Source organism: Acipenser ruthenus, chromosome 7, assembly GCF_902713425.1.
Source record: "Acipenser ruthenus chromosome 7, fAciRut3.2 maternal haplotype, whole genome shotgun sequence".
Taxonomy (NCBI): domain Eukaryota; kingdom Metazoa; phylum Chordata; class Actinopteri; order Acipenseriformes; family Acipenseridae; genus Acipenser; species Acipenser ruthenus.
The window spans coordinates 58,129,705-58,149,033 of NC_081195.1; the positions used below are offsets into that span (position 1 = coordinate 58,129,705).

Sequence of the window (19,329 nt, forward strand, 5' to 3'; positions counted from 1 at the left end):
AATGTAACACTTAATCTACTTTTTTCTTAGGACATTTGTCTCCTTCCCATTTTTGCCTTGAAGACAGTACCCATCAGAATGGCCAGTGTGCTGCAGCACCAAGTGCTGGGTCTCAAAGCAAAGGTACACCCACAAAACACTCAGGGGACACTGAACAGACACAATCGCCACTCAGGCCCCTCCTGTACGACTTTGAGGGCAACAAACGGGAAACCCTGGAATACGGTAAAAAAATGTCTGACCCTCCCATGGAAGATTATAATATGAACATAACCTCTTCACCACCATCTCCACTATATTCTCCATTCCATGACAGGCGGATGTCTCCTAAACAATATCTCTCTTCAACAGGGTCTTTTGGTCAACACAAAATGTCCACAAGTTCAGACACTGGAGTGGAACCCAACACGGATAGTATCAGCCCAGTCACAACCATACCAGTGATAGATGAAGTCTCACAGAGCTCTGATACTGAGGTTGACCATGACCTGACCACTGACTGTGCCAAAAAGTGGATGTGCCAATATAAACAGGCCAATGATACTTACACCGTCACCTCAGAGTCAGTGGCAGATCCAGAAGTGGAGTATGACCTTACATTAGATGGCACCAGTACGTGCCTGTCCCCTACCAACCCAGTAGTTAATGATGCTGGTACTCCAATATCAGATGATGAACTAGATAAGGTCTTTGACATTGATTATATGGGAACACAAAGCAAGGACTGTGTCTCAAAAGAACCAGAGTGTTCATCGTATGTTGAGTTTCCTCCAATTGAGCCTACTTCATTCTGCATTTCCAGTTCCCCTGCAAGTCAATCAAATGCAGAACTAGACCGACCACACAGTACCAGTGATGCTAATGTACATAGTCACCCACCTTCTTCATCCAATGAGACAGCCTCTCCTTCTTCCGACCCAGGCATTGAAGCAGATCTCAGGAGTAAAGGAAGGTACATGCCATCCGGTAATCACACTGACGATCTTAGCTCTCCAGGTTCTGATTCTGACATTGAAGGAGAAATAGAGGCTGCCTTCGCCTGTGGAGACCACTTGGTCAGTAACATGATCTCATCTATCTCTGAGACAGAGTTGGACCTCACCAGTGAGAGCAGCAGTGGCCGGTCCTCACACCTCACCAACTCTATTGAAGAAGCAAGCTCTCCCGCCTCTGACCAAGAGCTTGAGACAGAGTTAGAGGCAGAGAGTGGCATAATTGGCATCAAGGCCTCCTTGCTTCTTGGGCAGTCCGATTCCTATGAAGTTACTTCACCAATGTTAGAAATGGAAGTCAAACCACAACTTGATGATGATCAAGCATTAATGGGTCTTCAAAATGTCGATGGACTTACATATGAACACATCGCAGACCCAGATGAAACCTTGCCACCAACAGACCACGGCGAAGACCACCTCATGAGACAATTAGTTCTTAAGATTGAACCTGACCACAGCTTAGAGAGTTTCAAGAGATCCTTTTACTTGCCGATAGGGCCCAAACTGATGCCTGATATGGACAATGAAGAAGGTAATAGTGAGTATGATTCAGACTCGGATTCAGAAGCTGACCTGAGTGAAGACGCTGACTCCCCCTGGCTCCTGAGTAACCTTGTAAATAAAATGATTTCAGAAGGCTCTTATCCCATAAGCTGTCCAGAGGAGTGCTTCAAGAGGTCTGGCTCAATATCTGACACTATTTCGCCAATGTCAGATTTGGAGACAGATGCTTTTAATGAACCCCTAGACAGCCAAGACCACCAGTTGAGTTTGAGTAGTGATGTATGGACAAAAAACTCTAAGGAAGGCCTCTTAGATACAGAGACTAATAAAGAAAGTTTTTCAAATAAGGAACCAGATGGCAGTGAAGGTTGCAATACTTCAGACTCCAGAAGCAAAGCCAAAGATACGATGATAAACTCTGAATTTAAACTAGATTCAGCTGGCACCATTGAAATTTCCGGCCTGTGTTTATACATGAGCAACCCTACCCATGACACAATCACTCCAGTCTTTGTTGATCGATATAATAGTGCAGTCAGTGCACACAATATGAAAAGCCAAGGAATGCATGCATCTGATACAGATAAAGCCTATATGCATATCAAGGATTCATCTGTTAGCGCTACAGTTGCCAAGTCTACAAAGAACCTTAAAGAGGACACAATGGAGCCTAATAATGATCTATCTATGAATTCAAATGGATCAGTATCTCCATCTGCAAGTGAGCAGCTAGACACTGACAAAGATGAAGGCAGAGAAGACACAAGTGTGTTTGATCGTATTAAAGAGGTTAAGAATAGTTTGACTCTTGATATTCCCATCGCCCAAACAAACAGGTGCTTCAACTTGACCTACTCCACTGACAAAGAAGAAGAATCATTTCTTGAGAGCATCAAGAAGTCTCCATATCATGATCACTGCTTGGACAACTCCCCTTCTGTGGATGATAACTTAGATGAACTCCCTCCTATAAATGTGTTGGCACCCAAGCAGAGAGATGAATCCCTGGCTTACGACTCCATTAAGTACACTCTGGTGGTGGATGAAAACACAACCCTGGAGCTGGTTAGCTTGAAAAGATGCACCTCTATCCTGAGTGATGACAGCGAGATCTCCACCATCTGTGATAATTGTGACCTGGAGGGGGACAATGAATTTGATGATGATGTCAACGGACCAGAAGTCCTCAGCTCATCTGAAGATTCATCCCCTGAAGCCGATGTGCAGTTTTCCAAGAAGTTCTTGAATGTCTTTGTGAACAGCACATCAAGATCCTCAAGTAAGTAACTCAGTTAGGTCTGCAAAAAAACATGTTGCAATGTTACAATTTCCCACTTTAATAGATAAAAATACTGGTAAGAGGCTCCCTATTAAAAAAAAAACAGCTACTTTTTTTTTTTTTTTTTACCAGTTGTAAAAACAATATAAAACATTTCTATGTTTTTTTTGTTTGTTTTTTTACATTTGTTGGATGTCCAAAGTATCATTATGAGAGAGTAACATCTGAAATATCTTTACTTGCAGATTTGTTTTTTCTTTTTCAGAATATATAGGTATAGTATAGTGAATTGGGGTCTGTAGCAGGATAGCCGCAGAGTGAAGACTCTGAAGACAGAAAATGCAGTAAAACCAAAATATTTTAATTGACAAAACACAAATGAAAAGGCACAAGGGCAAAACAAAAGGTTTAAACATCAAACAGAGGCTTACAGACAACATCGTCTCTGTCTCTGTCTCTGTCTCTGTCTCTGTCTCTGTCTCTGTCTCTGTCTCTGTCTCTGTCTTCAAACAAAACACTCCAAATCACCCTCCCCCTAACAAAGGGTTTCAGTGGTCTTTTATAGTCTGTGGCTGGAGCCCAATTAACTAATAATTAACAATTAAACACTTAAGGCTCCAGCCACATTCTCACATGTATTTTACAGGGAGGAATTTAACCCCCTCCCTGCCAATCCAAAACAAACAAGAATTCTAAGAAAAACAACAGTAAAAATAACAATAATAAACACAAATTATAGGGGCGAGCTGGCATCCCATCACAGGGTCCCACTGTAATCTGTTAAATATTGGAGCTGTTATTATTATTATTATTATTATTATTTCTTTCTTAGCAGACGCCCTTATCCAGGGCGACTTACAATTGCAAGCAAATACAAATACATTCAAGTGTTACAATACAATTCATACAATAAGAGCAAGAAATACAATAATTATTTCAAGTGTGACAAACCAAATTTAAAAATACAGCAGATAATAGTGATAGTTACATCAGGATATGATTAAGTACAAAATACTACAGGTTAAACACTTGGCATATTACAATATTCTGAAGTACAGGATTAAATACAGTAAAATAGGGGGCAGATAAAAGCAAAATAAAGCATATTTAAATGAAGGGTGATAGTGTCCCAGGATACAACAGAGGAGTTCTACAGGTGCTGTTTGAAGAGGTGAGTCTTAAGGAGGCGCCGGAATGTGGTCAGGGACTGGGCAGTCCTGACATCTGTAGGAAGGTCGTTCCACCACTGCGGAGCAAGGGTGGAGAAGGAGCGGGCTCTGGAGGCAGGGGAGCGTAGCGGAAGTAGAGCCAGTCTTCTAGTGCAGGCGGAGCGGAGAGGTCGAGTGGGGGTGTAGGGAGAGATGAGGGTCTGGAGGTAGCTGGGTGCAGTCTGGTCAAGGCATCTGTAGGCTAGTACAAGAGTCTTGAACTGGATGCGAGCGGTGATCGGGAGCCAGTGGAGCGAGCGGAGTAGTGGAGTAGCGTGGGCGAAGCGAGGTAGAGAGAACACCAGGCGAGCAGCAGAGTTCTGGATGAGCTGGAGCGGACGGGTGGCGGATGCAGGGAGGCCAGCCAGGAGGGAGTTGCAGTAGTCTAGGCGGGAGGGTACCAGGGCCTGGACCAGGAGCTGGGTAGCATAGTTGGTGAGGAAGGGTCGGATTCTTCGGATGTTGCTCAGGAAGAATCGGCAAGTGCGTGCCAGAGTGGAGATGTGCTGGGAATAAGAGAGGCAGGAGTCCAGGGTGACTCCAAGGTTCTTAGCGGAGGAAGAGGGAGAGAGTGTGGTAGATTCCAGAGGAACAGAGATAGAGAGATCAGAGGAGGGGGAGGAGGAGGGAAAGAAAAGGAGGTCAGATTTAGAGAGGTTGAGTTTGAGGTGATGCGAGTGCATCCAGGAGGAAATAGCAGACAGACAGGTAGAGATACGGGAGGAGATGGTGGAGTCAGAGGTGGGGAAGGAGAGGAAAATCTGAGCATCATCAGCATAGAAATGGTATGAGAAACCATAGGATGCGATGAGGGGGCCCAGGGAGCGGGTGTAGAGAGAGAACAGGAGAGGACCCAAGACTGACCCTTGGGGGACTCCAGTTAAGAGAGGGTGAGTGTGGAGGTTGCTCCACGCCAGGTTACCTGGTAAGTGCGGTTGGAGATGTAGGAGGAGAACCAGGCCAGAGCAGTGCCAGAGATCCCCAGGTCAGCAAGAGATGATAGTAGAATAGAGTGATCAACAGTGTCAAAGGCAGCAGAGAGGTCAAGGAGAATTAGGACAGAGGAGAGAGAGGCAGCTCGGGCACACTTAAGTGAGTTGGTGACAGGCAGGAGGGCGGTTTCAGTGGAGTGAGCAGAGCGGAAGCCAGATTGGAGAGGGTCAAGCAGAGAGTGGTTGGACAGGAAAGCAGAGAGCTGGTGGTGTACAGTCCGCTCGAGGGTTTTGGAGAGGAAGGGTAGGAGGGAGACAGGACGGTAGCTCTGGAGGGAGGTGGGGTCGAGGGTAGGTTTTTTGAGGAGGGGAGTGATAGAGGCTTTTTTGAAGGCAGAGGGAAAGATGCCAGAAAGTAGAGAGGTGTTGAGGAGGGAGGAGATGAAGGGGAGTAGAGCAGGAGCAGCAGCTTGAAAGAGGTGAGTGGGGAGGGGGTCCAAGGCACACGTGGTGGGTTTGTGACCCTGGAGCAGGGAGGAGAGGTCAGAGTCTGAGAGGGGCAAGAAGGTGGAGAGGGAGGGCGAGTTAGTAGGGGATGTAGTGGGTGTAGGGGTTGGAGCAGGAGGGGGTGCGGGGGAGGGAGAGGTGTTAAAGAGTTTGCGGATATCTGAGATTTTAGAAGAGAAGAAGGAGGCAAAGTCGTCAGGGGAGATAGAGGAGGGAGGAGGAGGGGGGAGGGTTTAAGAGGGAGGAGAAGGTAGAGAATAGTTTACGTGGGTTGTTAGTGGAGGCTTGGATTACAGATTGGAAATAAGCACATTTAGCAGAGGAGAGAGTAGAGGAGAAGGAGGAGAGGAGAGTGCGGTAAAGGTCTAGGGCAGCAGGGAGTTTGGTTCTCTTCCATTTCTTTTCAGCAGATCACAGTGTGATTCTTGCAGAGCGGAGCACAGAGGAGAGCCAGGGATGGGGAGGGGAGGGGCGAGCAGGTCGGGAGGTGAGGGGACAGAGGGAGTCGAGGGAGGAGGTGAGTGAGGAGAAGAGGGTGGAGGTAGCAGAGTCTACGGAGAGTTGTGAAAAGGAGTCGATAGGAGGGAGGTGAGAGAGAGCAGTGGAGGCAAGGATAGAGGGGGAGAGAGAGAGGAGGTTACGGCGAGAGGTGACTGGGGGTAGGAGGAGCAGGGAGAGGGGGGAGAGACAGAGAAAAAGAGATGAAATAGTGATCAGAGAGGTCCAGGGGGGTAACAGAGAGGTTGGAGGGGCAGCAGGCCCTGGAGAAGGTGAGGTCCAGTTGACGGCCAGCTTTGTGGGTAGGAGGGGACGGAGAGAGACAGAAGTCGAAGGAGTGAAGGAGAGGGAGGAATCCAGCAGAGTGGCTGGGTTTGGAGAGATGGATGTTGAAGTCACCCAACAGGACAGTCGGGGTAGACAGAGAGGGGAGGGAGGAGAGTAGATAGTCGAGTTCATCCAGAAAGTGAGTGAGAGGCCCAGGGGGGCGGTACAGAACAATGAGCAGGAGTTGACAGGGAGAGGTTAGTTGGACTGCATGAAATTCAAAGGTACTGACAGAGAGGGAGGTGAGATCGGAGGGGACAGAAAAGAGTAAGGAGGGAGAGAGGAGAAGACCCGTCCCACCTCCCCGTCCAGTGAGACGCGGGGTATGGGACAGGACGTAGAGAGAGGACAGGGCAGCAGGAGTAACAGTGTTATCAGGGGACAGACAGGTTTCAGTAAGAGCAATACTATACTATAGTAACATGTCGTTTTGCCTATTCCTGTTATCCAGTAAAGACACTTTGATGATTTTATAGGGAGACTTAACAGGAGACTGACATTTTTCTACCAGTATATTCTATGTAGGCAGTGGTCAGAACTCTATATTGTAGAAAGAAAAATATATTACACAAGTCTGTAATACTGAAGGAGCATTTGTTGATTTTATGCTTAGGATTAAGGAGGTAGGAAATCAGTGGCCTGCTATATGTTTTAAGTTTAAAACAATAGACTAAATGAGTTACCTCCTTTTATTGACTTCCTGTCAACACAGATTCAATACATTTAATATAATGTATTTGCTGTGTACGCAGGGCATACACAATCATGTTACCCATTAAAGTGTTATATGTCTTTTATAACCAAAAGCTTTCATTATTTATAAATCATTCCTACAATATGTGATTGACAGCCATTCTTTATGGTTTGCATGACCAGCTCTTACCCAAATGAGCAACTTACTGGTGTGCTGGATGCTACAAATTCCTCAGAGTTACCAAGAAACCAAGCCACAAATTCCAGTGATATTTAGATCATTCCGACTGCTGTTGTCTGACCATCATTGAATCATTAAATAACAAAGCATATACATGTAAAAGCATGTTTATATATATATATATATATATATATATATATATATATATATATATATATGGCTACAGACTGGGTTTGTTTTTTGTATAGGTACAGAGTCATTTGGCCTTTTCTCATGCACAATAAATGGAGAAGAAAGAGAACAGACCCACAGAGCTGTCTTCAGGTGAGTATAATCCCAAATGACACATTTTCACTTTTGTCATTGCCACAGCTTCTGAGGATCGCCTTAGATTTTTGTCCAGTCCCATAAATACAACATAGATCACAGAGGTCTGTTAGTGTAGCTGTCTATTTAACTGCCTTGGGCTCAATTGTTGATTACAAGGCTATACATTGGTGTTGGAGCAGAGTTACTGTAGATGTCACTCACATGTGTCTGATTATCAGTAAGTTGGCTTAATGAAAGGGTATTGGTCGGGGAAAAACAATAGAAAACTGTTCATACAAAAGGCTGATACTTCTGTTGGCCCTGATATGTACTGGTTAAAGCATTACAAACAATATTCAATATGTGTGACTTCAAAGGGTGTTTTGTTGTTGAAATCACAAAGCATAAACATAATACAAATTTAAAGTTATGATTGTGGTAGAAGGACTATACCTTTTATGGTGGTGTATGTCTTTGAAATGGTTTACTTTTAAAAGTAATCATTTAGTGTTTCATGTAAAGAGTAGAACATGTATCATATGTGCAAGTTGTTATTAATACATTTGTTTTGTCCACAGAAGAAAACATTTGATTTGCCACCTTTACTTTGTGAAGTCTGGGGGCCTACTGGAGGGTAGTGTGATCACAGAAAGACTCCTTTTCAGATTTGTGTGCGGCGAGGTGCTGTTTTAAAGGGAGCCTTTTGATAATGTTAGGGTAATCAGTTCAATTACAATATTATTTTACTCAAAGGAAGTTATAAAAAAAATATATTTTAAAATAATTGCAAGGTACAGTTAAAAGGTGTACACTTCATTTGTCTTTATGGTAATTGCTATAAATCTGTACTAAAATGTGATGATTGTTCTGCCGTAAGCCTCTTTTCTTCAACCCACCACCTTAATGGTTCTTACTGTCTTTATCCAGGAAGTAGATCAGTAGCCAACAGAACTAGGTTAATCTAACTTTTACATGAAAAAACAAAACTCATTTTCAAAGTAACTGCAATAAAGACTTCCGATACAAAAAAGAGGGACAGCTGCATTCTGTCACCAAACCAAGCAACCATTTTTTATGTGGATTCACTCCAGGCTTAACATCATGTGGGAGCTCACTGGCTTGGTAACACAGAGATTAATTCTCATTAAAATTCTTCCCGTGTGTAAATGGTTTTAAAAATCATCAGAGATCAGAAGGCATTTTAATGACAGAAATGTTAATTAGTGGTGGTTTGCTAAACTGCCTTGAAGCAAATCAAATGAGAATAGTAACCATTGTTTAACTTGCAAATGAGGATTTGTCCCTTGAAGGTACCCCATCTCTGGTTAGTCAGTTTAACTCTCTGTCACTCTGTCTTGTATACATACAGTATTATAGACAGGGAATTAAATAAATTGAACCTTGGTGATCGGTATGAGGGGAATCGTGAGAGGAGTAGAAATGATGACACTGGGCGGTAGTCTAAGTCTAGGGTTGATGACCCATCACTGATAGCAATCAATAAGTCATTATTATTATTATTATTATTATTATTTATTTCTTAGCAGACGCCCTTATCCAGGGCGACTTACAATTGTTACAAGATATCACATTATACATTATTTCACATTATACAGATATCACATTATTTTACATACAATTACCCATTTATACAGTTGGGTTTTTACTGGAGCAATCTAGGTAAAGTACCTTGCTCAAGGGTACAACAGCAGTGTCCCCCACTGGGGATTGAACCCACAACCCTCCGGTCAAGAGTCCAGAGCCCTAACCACTACTCCACACTGCTGCCTTAGTCATGTATGCCCATTTTTTGTAACCTGAACCTGTTCTAGACCAGTTAGTTGCAACAGCCTCGCAGTTATGACAAGAACTTCACAGTCCATACAAACAGTACAACACTATGCTAACAAACATATTTAAAGGCTTTATTTCATTATTAGTTCACTGCTCTGTTTAAACTGGTCACAGATTCTCAGTCAGAAATATCTGCATTAGAGGCATGTACACTGTTGACAGCAAGATTCAGTTTGGTTTTGGATACCTGAAAGACACAGGGCCCTCTTTTGAAGCAAGTGCCAAGGCATGTTTTCAAGAAACAACTGCTGGAAAGTGCAGATATATAGTTTCTTCCATGTTTTGTTCTCTTAAAATAATGTATTGTATATGTTAGTAATGTTAACTGATTACCTGGATGATACTTGTTGCAAACACACGAACATGGTCATTTTAAGATGTGTGTCCCAGCTCTACCTTATAACCCCCTTGTCTTACCTCACTTATGTAAAAACAATATAGGACTGAGAACCAAACTGGCAATGAATAGCAAAATGTGTAATGGGATGAGATCTGGCAAATCCTTGTCCTGTACCTCAGGTTTGTCCCTCGGCACGAGGATGAATTGGAGCTGGATGTGGATGACCCACTTTTTGTGGAAGTGGAGGAAGATGATTACTGGTACAGGGGTTACAACATGCGCACTGGAGAGAGGGGGATTTTTCCAGCATACTATGCTCATGCAGTGGTGAGCCAAGCCAAAGAATTTATTGGTAAGTAACCTAGAATACTGGACTAAACAAAGGACTAATAAACAATTGCATCACAGAGAACATGATTTACCTACAGTATGGCTGTGTCGATAGCAAAGGTTCCCCACTTTAAGTGTAACACATCGCTTTGCATTTAATGTGATCTTTCAGGAATGAAGAGGAACACTGGCTGGGTGGAGAGGTACAACGTTCAATTCCTGGGCTCAGTGGAAGTCCCATATCATCAGGGCAACGGTATCCTGTGTGCTGCCATGCAGAAAGTAATTAATTCCCTTCTTTAAATTGGAATAGTGCTCAGACTTGGCAGCTGTGATACTAAGTGTTCCCCTTGGATCTGCTCTAAAACAAAGAACTTGTTTGCTTTGCAAAGATACTTTTCCTTGTCTAAACCACCACCTGCAAGGATTGTAAGCTTAGCTCTTTGACTGAATTCCCATCTCTTGAAAAGGTTCAGTTTCTTTAGGTCAACAGGGGGCATTTTACATTACATTTGAATTTGTAAATTAAAAAAAGGGCTTTGTTTGACTTTACCCCCTGCTTCTTTAGATTGCAACTACAAGGAAGCAAACTGTCCACCTGAGGCCTCCGTCCACATGCGACCTGGAAATAAGCCTTCAAGGGGTCAAACTGGTCATGAGCTTGGATGAGTATGGAGGTGACAATGAGGTGAGCTGCATGCTGAGAAACATAGCACTTGCTCCCAAAGCTATTGTTTGCAGGAGATGAAAGATTGTCAAGCTTTAAGGTCCTTTGCATTGGTTGTTGTAATTCCTATAGATACTGTATATTGGTAAATTACAACTCTAAGGGGGCCTTAAACGTAGGAACGAGTTAAGAAAAGGCCATGGAGGTGTAACGTATGCTGTATATTCTTGTACCTAAAAGGTTAATCTATATCATATATAAACTGGATTGGTAAACCCAACCAAGTCCACCTTTTAACTGAACACAAGGCAAACATAAAGAAAGTGGAGGGCTACATGACTGAGCATATCACTGTTTTGTTCAGATACTGTGCGTGTCTGGTGAGTGTATGAGGCAATAAAGTAGATGATTTCCACTTCCCTCTGATATATATTTAGAGAGAGAGAGAGAGAGAGAGAGAGAGAGAGAGAGAGAGAGAGAGAGAGAGAGAGAGAGAGACTTTCCACTTGTAGAAAACTGTTCCCTGATCCTATTAGCTATTTACATTTTAAACATCTCTTACTGTTATGTTTTATGATTAATTGCATTTCAGGGAACAGAGAAATACTGATAAACTCTGGTGCTGTTTTCAAGCAGTGTTAAATATGTCTCATTTTATCCAGTTTGACAGGTGCAGTCACTTCTTCCAGATGAAGAATATCTCCTACTGCGGCTGTCACCCTAAAAACAGCTGGTAAGTCTCTCATGGGGGTGGGAGGGACATTCAAAGAATTTTACCCTTATTTTAGAGGATATAAGAGAGAGGTATGGGCTTGCAACAATAAACCACCAGATGGTGTCATGTTACACATTTCTATCTGCAATATGAATCTAGTATGTAAACTGCTGTGGGGTCCATCAAGTCTACAGTCTTGTGCACAAGAAGGTATTACATTACAGAATGAGAGATAGAGGTTAAGATACCCTATATGTCTTCTTTATTCTTACCCCATTTGTATTTGTCTGTAGTTCAATGGCAGATGGGAATGTGACAATAGTACAGTATATTGACTCTACTGATAGAGCCTGTAAGTCTGGAGCATTGAGTTTGCTGCTGTTTTTACTGTTACAGTACGGTATGTGCAATACTGTGGTCTCATTTCAGCATCAGGGTCTTTTTTTATAGGGAGACAATTCGTTTTTTTTTTTGTGAATTGCAAGAATCAGTATTCATTGAGTTATTCATAAAGGATTACTGATTTTGTTTAATTTGATTTCATGTGCCTGGTATTTGAGTTCTGCTTGTTCAACATGGAACCTAATGCAAATATGTCAGCCAACACAGTATGTCCAGTTAATTATATTGTACAATCATAATTCAACAATGGGAGTAGAATATTCTATTTTAATAAATATGCAGTGCTGGGCAGTTTAGTTGAAGAGATGTGAGCCTGAATTACACACATAACTAAATACGATTTTCTTTTTTTTAAATATTTTATTTTTCTTATTTTTTTTCAGCTACTTTGGGTTCATCACCAAACATCCGGTACTGAACCGCTTTGCCTGTCACGTGTTTGTATCCCAGGAGTCAATGCGCTGTGTAGCTGACAGTGTGGGGTAGGTTCAGTCTCCTTCTTTAATCCTTTTTTAAAATAATTCAGGTCTCTTCATAACCAGCATCATGGCATGGTTAGTGTGTTATTACACAGCTGGTGCCACAGTGATGAGACAGAACGGGACTGCATGCTGTGCCTCTAAGGGTGTATGTGCTCCGAGATGAGTATTTCAAAAAACAATTTGTATGATGAATATTATTATTATTATTATTATTATTATTATCAGTAGTAGTAGTAGTAGTAGTAGATGAGGTAGTAAGTAGGAAGTGGTTAGTATTAGTATTTCAGTTTGAGCTTCTTTTGAGTGTGCACCATAGAGATACTATGGGTAGAGACAGCAAAGCACAAAGGAAGCATAGCATATCTGCTCTGTACCTTTTTAGTTGTTTTGGCTGGGCTTAGTCAAGCCTTACAAGACTAATCTATGAATCACTGCAGCAGTAAATCTAATCATATGTAACGGTACACATGAACCGAAAGGGTGCAGACGTGTTAATCAAATAGATACGCTTAAGTACTGTTGGAAATGTATTTCACATGTTGTTCTTTTCCAGACGAGCGTTCCACGAGTATTATCAGGAGCATCTGGAGTATGCCTGCCCCACAGAGGACATTTACCTGGAGTAAGATGATCCATACCAATCCCCTGGATCTGTATGTCCTTCAGGCACACCACAGGGGGGTTCTCAAGCCTTTTTCTCTTGTAAAATACGTTTTCTTTCCAAAGTGGGATCTTTATTTCACCCTCCTCCACCTTTGCGACATGCCCAGAATGAATGTCCATGGGTTTATTTTATTTATTTTTAGGGTTTTAGGTAAACAGGTTGGCTTAAGAACAGCCTTTTGAACATCAACCAAAATGAGGAAAATACTCTACTACTGTACATGTTTGACTTTCATGCATGTCTTTAACACAAAAAATACAAAGTGTGATTTAAATATATAAAAATATGTCTCTAGGGGATTGTACAGCCTTTGTAAAAGAAGTAGAAGGAAATTCTTCACATTGTTTTTTTTTTGCATCTGGTTGAACTGGAAGCCTTGAGATGTGAATTTGAATAAGTTTAAAAAGATGAAATGAGTGCAAACCAAAATACCATGGAGAGAAGCAGGCAGGTGCACGTCTACTGTGGCAGCACACACACATAAGACACATTAACTCCATAATTGAGGAAGAGACTGGGGAAATGGGGCTATAAAATGCCAGCCAATGTTTGATATGTATTGTATATATGTATAGACAGCGAAGACAAGAGAGACAACTCATTCATTTGTTAGATGTAATTAACATCCATAATAATTATCAAAAGGCAGGTTAACTGGCGGTAGGTTGTGTTGAAGAAAACCTCATTCAATGGTTCTAGATGGCAATGCATTCCTTACTGGCATAGAAAACGGTTTATTGTCATGATAATTAAAAGCAATTAATTGAAAAGAATGGCATGATAAATTAATCTTTCGTTTGTATAATTGTGTGCTGATGCATATCGGTTGTGAATATATTTAAAAAAAACAATAATGCTTTTGATTTGAGAAGGCATTGATGCTAAACCCTTCTGAGCACCACTGAACAGTGGCAGTTTGATGGTGTCCATTCATTGGTCAATATCGACTAAGGCAATCCAATCAATCCGCCCATGCAAGTTGTCCAATTACTGATATTGTACACTGCAGCCCCAGGTCACAGCCAGTTGCACTCATACTCTGCTGGTGTTACTCTGGTTTGTAACTTGTATAAAACAATGCATTTTTTTAAAAAAAAAATTTTATCAGCGCTCTTTTAAAAGGGAATAGAAGAGTGGTTCTTGGTTTGATGATGTCACTGAAAGGCTTAACATCCCAAAAGATCTTCATCCTGTTGTGCATTGTGTTTGTCTGCTTTCTCCCCTTGTGTGTCTGTCTGTGCTAGCTAGATAAGGTTTTCTGAGGAAAGGTTATTTTAATCTTTCTTCACAATATTTTCTGTGAACGGAACAGTTGTGATGTGAATTATATAGCTAATGGAACATGTTCAGACGTGTCCCCCTACTGGTCATTATCTGCATTGATGTTTGTTTCAGGTTTCACATATCTAAGTGTGCTGTGCATTCACCAGATTTTCTCTCTCCTTCCCAATAGAGAAGACTTACAGCATCTTCTGTCAGTGAGCTGAAATACAGTGTTTCTTTTCTATCATGAGGTTTCTCATAAAGAGTGCACCTACTCATTGTTAGTCAGGGAATACAGCAAGCCCTGGATATAATCTTTCCAATATATTAGGAACATTTTATCAAATACGAAAGGATATTCAGATGAAAATCGTTTGTGCTTTGTTTGTAGAAAAAGCTTTCGCTATATAGATTTTCAATGATCAGGATCTGTTTTCTCTGAAGGGAAGTAGTCATGTGAGGTTCTCTAAATAGCTGGCTTTAACACAGAAACTGAAGCACAGTCAAGTATGGGTAATAAACAAGGACTGAGGAGACCATTGGTGTGGCAGGTTGAGAATGAGACTTTGGTGCACTGACAAGACAAACCATTTTAATAGTAATCTTAACTTATTGGCATATAAACTCTTAACGTCTTCACGATTTAAAAGGAGTCATATCTTGTAAAGTGCTTTGTGATGGTGGTCCACTATGAAAAGTGCTATATAAAACAAAGATTGATTGATATATATTGATCTCAGTAACTAATAATTTAAAGTACTGCTGAATATTTCCTGCTCTGCAAACTATTGCTCTGCTTATCCAAGGTGAATATAAAGTTAGCATCTCACTTTGCAATGCTAATGGGAAAAGAAAAAAATATATATGGCAGACTGGGACTCTGAGTGACCAAAGTTCCAAAAGAAACTTGTAGCTGACCACTGCAAATGTAATTACACGAATACGTATTGTGTTTGTCCCAAGGACAGGTTCTATTGTAGAGTGGCATAGTGACTTATATCCACCCTGTAAAGCAGACATGTAATGTAATTTTAGATTTAATTTCCCCTCAGTCTTTCTGCCTCAATAACATTCTACAACCCCCCCACCGCCGCGCACACACACACACACACACACAGTTTCTAAAACTCCCATGTGTTTGTAATTAAAGGGTGTGCAGATGTCAAGAATTAACAGGTCAACACCTGTCTATTTACCTATTGTAAATATTTTTTTTAAACAAATTATTTCTTTAGCAAACTCTTGTATTGTGTTGCAGCTTATTTAAATGATGCAGGCGAGCTTGTACTGTCTTCAAGTCTAAAGATATTATGGTATGCTGTAAGCACTGAGTGCAGATTTTCAAAAACCTGAACAGCCAGGTAATATACTACTCAACTAAGACCATTAATGCTATTCTGTTTATAAGTAGTTGCAATTACCAGTTGAATTTAAATAAGTAGCATTCAGTAACATTAGGAAGGGCAATACTAGTTTTAAACGTACACAGGCTGTTTTTATAGTGTTGATACATTTTGAGTGTTGCAAAACAGTAACAGTGAAAACATCATGATGTCAGTGCTGGTGTTTTTGTTGACCTGGTTTTCTTTAGACTTTCACACACACCTGTCTTGTAAATATGATCTTCCTTCCTGTGTCATTACCACTAGCCTTACATATTTCTGTAGTGGGGGTCTTGGAATTGTACCACAATCACCATGGAAACAGAATGTTTGCTTCTTGTACATACCATACATGTACAACTTCCTCTCTCTAACCAAAGGTGGTAGTTGTTAGAACTTTAAGAAGTGAATTGTTTGAAAGGGAATAGATGGGTGGAATGTGGAATTGAGGGGTGGGGGGGTGGTTCTGTTAGTTTGTGCCCATTGATAATAACATTGTGCATTATCAAATGTGAGTATCGGAGTAGTGCTCTGTCATTCAACTTTGAAGTGACTGCAAAGACCATGACATCTCACCTCCCATCTATAGAGCATGACTGGCCTGCATGGACCACCTGTGTTTATCTGGGTAGCATTTTATATTCCATCTACTATACACAGCAATTATTGCTGAATTATGCATCCCAACAACTCCTGTGTCTGCTCATTTCGACCTTTTGCATAAAGCACATTTGAATGGAAATAGTAGAATTCCCTTGTATTAATTTATATTAAATTGGTACTGAGACATATCTAGTAACTTTTGGGAGTTACACTCAAAGGTTTAAATTCAGGAGTTGGCAGGTATGATGAGTGCTTTATACTATAATAATAAATTTTACTTATAAAGCACCTTTCCAATCCCTATAAATATACATTTCTTAATTTATACAAAATTACAATATTGTCAGTGCATGTACTTTTCTAAATTCAAAATGCCCCCCCCCCTTTTGCTGTATGTATATACAGTATATACAGATGTGAATGAGAACCTACTGTTTACTTTTCATTACGACAGCTACTAAATTGTTGACATAAGTTTGTATCCATTTTGTGAATTTATGGCATCCCTCCTGTTTACAAGTTGGAGACTGCAATGAAGCCACACACTCACACACAAATTACCTTACATAACTAATCAGTTTTAATGTTCAAATGTTACTTTATGTATAAGAAAGTGTTGCACAGTGATTTGAAACAACAGACAACAACATGGAGGGGCTCCAAAAACAGTAAATGTTAAGTGGTTTTGTTTCCTCATGGGCAGTTGTTTGGCATAAATCCTACACATTGTACCACAGCAGTCAGGTGGTCTTGCATGACTATATGCTGCATTCGTGACAAGCTTAGCCTTTTGAGCACCAAATAGTCTTTAATTAAATCAGCTACAAAATTGCTTGCAAATTCCTCCTGATGAATTTTAAACTGAAATTATTATCTAAAATGAAAACATAGAAAACAGAAAACATTATGAATGATTTATTACTGTAAATGAACGTACCCTCCCACAGCAGTTCACACAGAGCTTGGTTGCTAAATTGCTAATGGTAGTAGAGGCCAACTTATTTAAATGGAATATTTACCAAACAATCATTACTTATTTCCTATTTATAGTGAATTGATATGTGTGTCACGGTGTCTAAGTTCCTGATCTCTTTATTGGATGGATAGTTGTCTGATGGCTGAAATTGTTGACCTTGAGCAAGCTTCTGATCAAATCAGATAACTGTTCAATACTTAAGCTTAGAAGAGAACGATCATTAAAGTAACACCACACCAAGCAATGAAATCCAATTTTATATAGGAATGCAATGTTTGTAATCCGAGAAGATAATAAAAATATGTTACTTGGCAACATTTACAGAATAGATTGTGATGTAGATCTGTGCTGCACCCTCTATAATAATGCAAATAGCTTACATCTTTCCAGCCGTATTTAATTTTAATAGTATTCCCATGGCAACCAAAAGTGGTACGTGAAACTGGGTTGTGACTGGAATAACAATAAATAACAAAAATGTAAAATACCATCTGCTATTCTTGATCATTATAATTCTAATACCGGTATATACAAAAAAAACAAACAAACAAACAAAAAACCATAGCTTGTGCAGTTTAGCATCAATGCCATTTAAAAAGTGTACTTTTACAGAGTAAATGAAGCAATTATACAATTATATTAAAACATCTGTCAAGAAATACACTGCACAGGACACATTTGTTTTCTTTGAAGGGAATAATATTTATTTGTTTGTTTGTTTGTTTGTTTGTTTGCTTAATAACCAAAATTCATTTGTAGTTGTTATGGACCACTATGTGATAAGCAAGATTAATTGTGTACAAACACTGCCAATATTTGTGTAGAGGTTTGTGCAAGCTTGTCTCGGCCATGCAGCTGTAGTTTTGTAAAGCAAATGGCATGCACTGTATGTCGTATAAGAAACATTTGTGTATGAACAGATGTTTTACTTTTCCCTGCTCTGGAGAAGTTCAGATCTTTTATCGCAGTTGCATACACAAAAAGCATTGCAAATTGCTATGGTATTCTTGATAATCTGTTCTGTTGCTTTTTATTTCTGCTGACATGACAAGTTTTGTTTTGATGAAAGAGAGGCTTATGGCATTTTAAAAACTAACAGCTGCTTCTGTCCTGCTCTCCTTCCCCCTCCCTGACCGGAACAATTTCTCAAATGGATTCTTCTAGGCTGTATAATCCATAATGATGTAACTTAAATTAAACTGATATTCCTCACTGTATAACTATAACACATCAGTATGTAACAAATAATATTATCTTGTATCTTTAAAAAAAAAAAAAAGGACTTGTAAAAAAAAAAAAACACACAAAAAAAATCTTTATTCACACTGCCTTGTCATGGATTTGGTCTTATGAATAAAATATATGCTTGGTGTCAATTAGGTTTCTTTGCATTTTGAATGGGTCTATGTATGATTTTATAGTCTCAAGTGTCCCCTTGTTACTGCATTATTTGCATAATATGTGTACAGAAATCACAGAAGAACACAGATAAACATGGTGAATACAAATGTGGTAAATGCCATGGCTAAAGTTAAACTTAAGTAATCTGCATTTGATTCTAACTTTGACATCTTCTGATGTATCAATCCAATATCAATCTCCCAAGCACTGAGGTCCCTGTAGTAAAGATAAGCATATTGATATATCAATAGTGAAAGACAATAATATGCAAGTCTAAGGCCTACAACAAGAAAACTGTTATTACGTTCAATTCATAATTGGTAACTTGACTTTCAGAGATAAGAATCGTACTTGTAGAGCAGAAAATGCAAAAAATTGAAAAATAAATAAAATGACTTAAAAGTCTTTCATCAACTAAAATGCTCCTGAGGGCAGTGGAGTTTGTTAAAAAAATAAATAAAATGGAATCATGCAATGTTCTTGTCATGGAAGACAAGAACATTCTGGTCTTTTTGCTTCTTCTTAAGAGTTTGTTCCATAGCACTGATACTTTATAACAGTTATCAAGATAATTCCATCACTATTAACATTAACAATTTCATTAAAATGTAGCTATAGGTGATATTGTGCAATTGATTTTTATGCTTTGTAAATGCTCTACACAACACCAGATGTCTTTTTGGAAATGATCATTTGGGCAGTGGTACTCATTTGTATCTCTTTCATTCTATTCAGTCCATCGATTTGTTCCAAATAAACCCTTAATTATTGAATTCCTGTCAAACAAAAGTCAAGATCATTTACAGCACCAAACGAA

At 40.0% G+C, this 19,329-nt stretch overlaps 1 protein-coding gene across 3 annotated transcripts in view; it reads left to right on the forward strand.

The window, feature by feature from the left end:
- Positions 1-18,487, forward strand: part of LOC117415656 (C-Jun-amino-terminal kinase-interacting protein 2-like) — a 51,194-nt gene extending 32,707 nt beyond the window's left edge. The window contains exons 5-13 of one of the 3 annotated variants that reach the window (XM_034026264.3): positions 31-225; positions 352-2,778; positions 7,373-7,448; positions 9,807-9,979; positions 10,130-10,239; positions 10,526-10,645; positions 11,287-11,357; positions 12,125-12,223; positions 12,777-18,487. In XM_034026264.3, coding sequence (XP_033882155.1) covers positions 31-225; positions 352-2,778; positions 7,373-7,448; positions 9,807-9,979; positions 10,130-10,239; positions 10,526-10,645; positions 11,287-11,357; positions 12,125-12,223; positions 12,777-12,849 — 3,344 coding nt within the window. In that variant the 3' untranslated portion in view covers positions 12,850-18,487. Of the gene's footprint in view, positions 1-30; positions 2,779-7,372; positions 7,449-9,806; positions 9,980-10,129; positions 10,240-10,525; positions 10,646-11,286; positions 11,358-12,124; positions 12,224-12,776 lie in introns of all 3 variants that reach the window. The other 2 variants (XM_034026265.3, XM_034026262.3) reach the window with 2 other exon arrangements.
- Positions 18,488-19,329: the final 842 nt, after the last annotated feature.